The 7251-nt window shown below is 39.7% G+C and overlaps 1 protein-coding gene across 3 annotated transcripts in view; it reads left to right on the top strand.

The window, feature by feature from the left end:
- Positions 1-5467, top strand: part of LOC120958021 (lachesin) — a 234145-nt gene extending 228678 nt beyond the window's left edge. For 2 of the 3 annotated variants that reach the window (XM_040380582.2, XM_040380561.2), the window contains 3 exons: positions 4348-4467; positions 4573-4743; positions 4801-5467. In XM_040380582.2, coding sequence (XP_040236516.2) covers positions 4348-4467; positions 4573-4743; positions 4801-5312 — 803 coding nt within the window. In that variant the 3' untranslated portion in view covers positions 5313-5467. The remainder of the gene's footprint in view (positions 1-4347; positions 4468-4572; positions 4744-4800) is intronic. The other variant, XM_040380575.2, reaches the window with a different exon arrangement.
- Positions 5468-7251: the final 1784 nt, after the last annotated feature.

Genomic DNA, 7251 nt, shown 5'->3' on the forward strand with positions numbered 1-7251 from the left:
GGAAATCTACACACAACATCATACATGTGCCTAAGGTTATTTTTTTATTATTCATGATCAAAGGCCGGGCTGCGTTACTAGATTGTGTTGCGGTGCTAGTCACAAAACGTTTTCCGTACAATGTGGCAAATAAACGGGCACGAATTGGTACAGCATTTGGTGTGCCAGAGCTATTGATTCTAGCAATTCACCTTTAACTAACTAACGGATCATGAGGATACTGATCGTTCGCAGCCAATTCCACACACGGGAAAAACAAGGAGAAAGAAAACTCCCTCACGTGCGAGAAAGAGCAGCAACAACCAAACCGTAGAGCCGGTGGGATTGTAAGAATGCGACGTAAGATCATCGTCTGTAAGCGAGAGTGAAACAGAAGTCAGAACCATAAACTTTCCATCCATAATTTGTGACCATAATTTGGGTGTGTGTCTTCGCTCCATACAAATCGAGAAAAAAACGTTTTCGCTAGGTCGTAAATCGCGGCGAAAACCGCCTTTTGCGGATAGGGCGTTGCCCACTGTGCAGTGGTCAGTGAAGTGGCCAAGTTCGAGTAAATGGACGCGAAGGCAATGTTTCTACTGGTGAGCTTCATTTCTGACAAATACTTGGGATGTATTCGAGAAAAATGCATTACGAAGGAAATGTGGGAAGCACTAGAGAATACATTCGCCAAGAAATGCTCGGGAAGGCAAATGGTCTTAAGGAACCAGATCGCTCGTCTGAAGTTGAAGGAAGGGACATTGTTGCGCGCCCACCTTCAACAATTTGAGGATCTGGTTCGGCAGCTTCGAGTGGCCGGTTTAAAATTTGAAGAAAGTGACGTCTGTTTGGTTTTGAGTTAACGCTTCCGGAGTCCAGAGATGACGGCATTAGAAAACCTTCCAGAATCACAATTAGCGTATGAGTTAATGAAGACCCGGTTGCTAGGTGATGAATGATAGCGCTTGGATAGAATCGAAAATTCTGAGGAGCAGCCCACTGCATTCGCTGAAAAAAAAATCGAAATAGGAACAGTTTTGAAAAATTCAACAGAAATTGTCACAACTGTAGAAGGAAAGGGCATATAAAAAAGGACTACCGAATGAAAACGAAAGCCAATGTTGCCAGTGAATCAAGACAAGTTTTGTTCATGGAGGATGGAATCGGACGTAGGGTACATACCGCTGATCAGCTTCATTTTCTGCTAGATTCAGGAGCTAGTGACCATATGGTAAATTCGAAAAAGTTTTTTACAACCGTGGAAAACTTGAAACAGCCAGTTTTCATCGATGTAGCGAAGAATGGGGAATCTCTCGTGGCCAAAGAAAGAAAGCAGCGTTATAAACGGAATGAGCAACCATGGCGTTCTGATGAGCCCAGAAAACGTTTTGTATGTGTGACTGTAAGAGAAAAACTCATGTCTGTGAAAAAACTAACGGAGGCTGGTGTGGAGGTAATATTTCAACAAACGAATGTGATAATGAAAATCAATGGCGAAATAATTGCAACCGGAAAACAGCGAGGAAATTTGTATGCTATTGAATTGAAAATTAAACGGGCTAATGCAAGTATGGCTTTAGTGGAGTACGCTGAACTTTGGTACCGTCGTCTCGGTCACATCAGTGAAGGTGCAATGTCTACTATGATCCGTGAAAACCTTGCCCTCGGCATGCGCTTGAAACCGGATAAGCTCAAGTTCTGTGACGTGTGCGTCTTGGGTAGACACTGTCGAGAGCCGTTCAATTATGCCAGAGACTGAGCAACCCGACAGTTGAAGCGTATCCACTCTGACGTATGTGGACCGATCGACACGCCATCGTGGGAAGGTCATCGCTACTTCGTCTCGTTCATAGACGATCAGTCCCATTTTGCTGTGATGTATTTGTTTGGTAAAAATCGGAGGTCTTTGAAAAATTCAAAGAGTTTTCAGCAATGGCGACTGCGATGTTTGGTACGAAAATTTCTGAACTCACTGTAGACCAGGGACTCACCGCAACAGAACGGGGCCGCGGAACGGTTCAACCAAACTCTTATTGAAAAGGTTCGTACTATGTTGATTGAATCAAATGCACCCAAGTCATAGTGGAGTGAAGCTGTGCTAGCAGCTGTGTTCATCTTAAATCGAAGTCCAACGTCTGCGATATCAAAGAACGATACGCCTGCTGAACTACGGTATGGAAGAAAGCCAAGTCTGGAAAAGGCTCGTGTCTTTGGATATCAAGCATTTGCATAGGTGCCGAATCAACAAAGAAAGAAGCTTGATGCAAAAAGTCGACAGATTCTAAACAAATCGTTATTGCTCGTGATGTGAAGTTTAACGAAACATATTTTCCATGGACGAATAATATACAAAATAACGGAAAATTAATTGTACCGCTTACCTACGAGCAAGAAGGAAGAAGTAATTGAGGAAGAAGTGATCGAGGATGCCGTTAATGTACATCCGGAAGAAGAATATCCTGTCGAACAATATGGGGAAAACTCTTCAACTGAATCACTTGACTGCGATGGAGTCCAATCGTGTAATGATGATGAAGGAGCAGCGGAAGCAGAAGATACCGCGCTCCCTTCGCTCCCCTTCTAGATCTTGACTTGTCTTCCAGCCCTAGTGGCAAACAGTCAAGAAGGCGTAGCGAACGGGAACGCCGATTTATCGGTAAGTTCCTTGACTATATTATCGGATTTAGTGCTTGTGCTGTTGGCCCTCCGTTCTCTTCAGACGTTCCAGAAATGTATAACGACATTATCGCTCGTTAGGATCGTGACCGATGGTACCAAGCAGTACAAGACGAACTAAACTCCATGAAGGTCAACTATGTTTGGTAGCTGACAGTGTGTCCAGCCGGTGTGAAACCGCTAAAAACATAGTGGGTGTTCCGGCTGAAGGAGGATGAAACCGGACAACAGGTATGGTATAAGGCACGACTTGTAGTCAAAGGGTTTCCACAACGGCTCGGAATTGACTTTGAAGACACATTTGCACCCGTTACTAGGCTGTCGACAGTGAGGGTAGTACTAGCTGTTGCCGTCCATCGTGGCTTGCACGTACACCAAATATTCGTCCAAAATTTAGAAAAATTGGGAATGTTGGAGTGTAATCCAGCGAAGACCCCGATGGAGAAAGGACTTCAGTTGAGTCGAAAAGGAAATCATACTGCACAGCCATATCGAGAGTCCCTAGGCAGTTTGATGTATCAAATATTATGTGTGTGACCTAATTTGTGCTATCCCGTAGCTTACATGGGACGATTTCAACAATCACCAACAGAAGATCATTGACAAACTTTTAAGCGTATCATGAGATACCTTAAAGAAACCGTTACTATGGGACTTCACAATAAGAAAAATCCAGGAAGTAGACCACTCGAAGGATATGCCGATGCTGACTGGGCGCCTGATGCAGAAGATCGCAAGTCCGTAACTGGTTTCTTGTTTAAGGTATATGGTTCAACAGTATATTGGGCAAGCCGGAAGCAGTCGACAGTCTCCTTGTCATCAAGTGAGTTTGAATACGTAGCGCTAAGTGCTGCTGTTTCCAAAGGATTCTGGTTGGCTGTTATTTTGGAAGATTTGCAATCCAAAACACCATCGGATCCAGTTTTTATTATATACGAAAATAAACGTGGCTGTATTGGTCAGACTAAGAATGCTGAATCCAAAAGAATAAAGCACTTGGATACTAAACATCATTTCCCTAAAGACCATGTTGTTGCTGGTAATGTTAAGATTGAACCGATAAGTACTGGTGAACAGCAAGCGGATATATTAACGAAAGCTTTGGATGCAAACCTATTTGAATATCTCAGAAGTAAGATTGGAGTCAGCGATTGAGAGGGGGTGTTGTTATCTAGCAATCGTGTAGTTGTCAAACGTATATGTAGATCACAGTAGTCTACGAACGCATAACGGATTAGTTAGTTGTAATAAAACCTTCAGTAAAATCAGACTTTTTTATTTCACAGTCTTAATTTTTAATTAAAAAAATCCAATTAGTTATCAGTTAGCCTAAGAACGGTGAAGAAAGCTTATTTTGTTGTAAAATAATGAAGATTCACAAAAATTTAAATCAAAATCGGGTAAAAGATACTGTTCGAAACCCTCGCAATGTTTAGCGGGGTTGTCACAGCATATGTGAGCGAATGATAATTTTGCTATTTCGTCGAATGTCCACGCACCATACAAGATGTAGTATATGTCGGGTGAAAACGTTTAGGCGTGAAATGTTTCAACCATATTGATTTTTTATAATTTTCCACGCTTCACGCCGTGAAATTATCTTACCATGTCTGGGCGCATGATACGATCTATTGGTACATATTTCAAGGCAATTTATTAATTCTTACGGTGAATATTTTTATGCCCTTTTAGTTCATCCTGTAATACAAGTACCTAACCAACTTGTTGGAGCTCCACTAGGAACAGACGTGACGATAGAATGTCAAATAGAAGCATCGCCTAAGTCAATAAACTATTGGGTTAAAGATACTGGTATGTGAAGAATTTTTGTTGCCTTTAATTTTAGTTTAATTATTACGTTATAATTATTATGATATATAATTCCTGCTTAACAATATCTGTTTTTTTACTTTATAGGTGAAATGCTCGTGTCCTCGCCTAAATATCAAGTGCAAGATGTTACTAGATCATTATATGAAGCTAAAATGTCATTGACAGTGCGCTCGTTTCAAAAGGAAGACGTGGGCTCTTATCGGTGCATTGCTAAAAATTCTCTTGGAGAAGTAGATAGTAGCATTCGACTCTACGGTAATAAAACTATAATTCTGATTTTTTTCATGATAATACCTCTGCCCTTCATTTCAGAAATTCCTGGTCGCAATCGCAAAATGTATACAACGAAATTCAGTAATAATGAAGTTACTAAAGACAGTTACAAGCAAGGGAAATTAAAGGTATCTTTTCCTCCAGATGACGAAGAACAACAATATGGATCTACAGAGGATCTGAACGATGTGTCGGATTCATCAATTAATAGCAATAAACAATCAAATGTTCAAGGAAAAGTTGGAACCATAAAGTTTGTTACACCACGAAGTCCTATTGATCATTCCAACAGTGTTAACGGAGTTGGTACCAGTGGAGGATACATGGGAGTGAATGTGCATTTAAACAAGCAATTCCCTTCTATAGACATTGTTACTCGCAATCCATTTGTGATACCGACAATACGCACTGGAGTAGATGGACCAGATGGAATTAATGGTCACACATATGGACATTCAACTGCTTCAAAAAAGAGTTTATCATTTATTACCTCATTTTCTATTATTTTTTTCCTTTTAGTATCACTCCAAATCACTATTCAAACAGATTAACGATTTTCCTGTTATAATAACAGAATTCGGAGAAGAAGACGGTATGTTTGAGTGTCTAAGAAGATTTATCACTCCTTGTAAAACAAAACACAAACAAGTATACACTCAAAATATATCCATAAATACATTTAAAAAATACAAATTTATCTTTTATAGCATGTGTGCATTCATTTTCATCCTCACAGTCCACCAGAGAATGGACTTCGTTCGCCAAAATCCGTTCTGCGCTCTCTTCAAAATGAGCATACATCACATGAATCTGGTCACATAATGTCGCGGCGAACGAATTTCGGTGAACGTACTTCGGTGAACGGAGTCAATGCTCTGGTCGAATGTCACAGTGTTTACTTTGTCAATATTTCACATACATGCGTCCCCGATACGACGATTTTGAATTTGACAGTGAAAAGTTGTCTATGAGAAATGAATTGAGAAATTTATGTTTTTTTTTTTTAATCTCTGTGCTGATAACGGTTAATTTGTTTAATTTGTTTAATTTGTTTATTACTCGTTCAATGGATAACAATGGATCCGTGTGAATGTTCTTAAGTCTAATATTAGATTAAAATAAGTAGTAAGATCATCTTAATAATTCGCTTCTAAGGCAGTTTTTAAAGGATTGCACTGAGGTTCCAAAATCAAACAAATGACGAACTTCGTTAAACACCCTAATCATGGAGTCCGGGCCGGGCTACATTGATCGTACTCCGTAGTGTAATTTTTGTGAACGCGTACGCCATCTAGCGGTGGCGGGTTGAAGCTACATGCTGGTATAATTTATCTGTAAAAAAACGTTTTGGGTCGAGGAGGCTATAATTTTACCCAATGATGGATAGATGTTGGAAGATGGGGAAAAATGTTGCCCAGCGCTTTGTATGAATGACGATTTGTCCACCAACAACAATTAACGGCTTGCTTTGTTCCAATTTGTAGGCGTTTATCAACATTTAAAACGGCATACAAGTAGCCTGGTCGAAACTTGATGAGACACCAAGTATGAATAATTTTGACACATAAATTATACAGACATCTAGCTTGCGCTGGTCGCCGCCAGATGCGCTAGTGAAAATAAAAATTACACTTGCGAGTACGATCAATGTAGCCCGGCCTTTACACACACATTTCCAAAGATTCTACAACTACCCAATATTCAATATCTAAATCGCGTAAACGACCTTTGGTTAAAATTAATACATTATCAAACATTGTTTCAAATGAAAATCACGATATCATAGATTTCGCCTTTTCAACTCCGGTTATTATCTCAACATTGACAGATACAACTTTTTCGCCTAACGCTTTGTTTTGGGACATAATTTCGGTTCCAAATAGAGTCGTATCTCGAGGGACACCTGTGTTAAATGTGGGTACCAGGAGAGTAATACGCAACGCGTTGGTTATCGTAGTTCGAGAGAAAAAGAAGGGCCTTTATTATTTCGGCAATTGGCTTATATATGCCACTCACGGTAACTCATGTCTTACTCGGAAATGATCGTATCCGAATCCTAACGAAGAGTGTACTCGGAAATGATCGTATCTGAATCCTAACGGATAGTGTGTCACACTATCACACGCCCTATCCTTTTTTTTTTTTAATTTCATGAAACCTTTTAACTCTATTTTTATGTACAATATCTGATTTTCCGTTTATGTTTAGTTCTACATTTTCATTTCTATCACTGATTACGTCGTATGGCCCTAAATACTTAGGCTCGAGTTTCTTGGCCGTTTCGTTCCGTATTAATACCATGCTTCCTTCATGAAATTCCTTCCGTTTACAATTCACATCATATTTACTTTTTGTTTCCGATTTCCGATTCAATAATCTATCTCTTACTTCTTTATGCGCAATGGTTAGTTTTGCTTTGAGTAATTCAACATAATTTTCTAAAGTATAGCTTATTCTATTATTGTTACATTTTTGAGTTGATGGAACATT

Source organism: Anopheles coluzzii, chromosome X, assembly GCF_943734685.1.
Source record: "Anopheles coluzzii chromosome X, AcolN3, whole genome shotgun sequence".
NCBI classification, from domain to species: Eukaryota; Metazoa; Arthropoda; class Insecta; order Diptera; family Culicidae; genus Anopheles; species Anopheles coluzzii.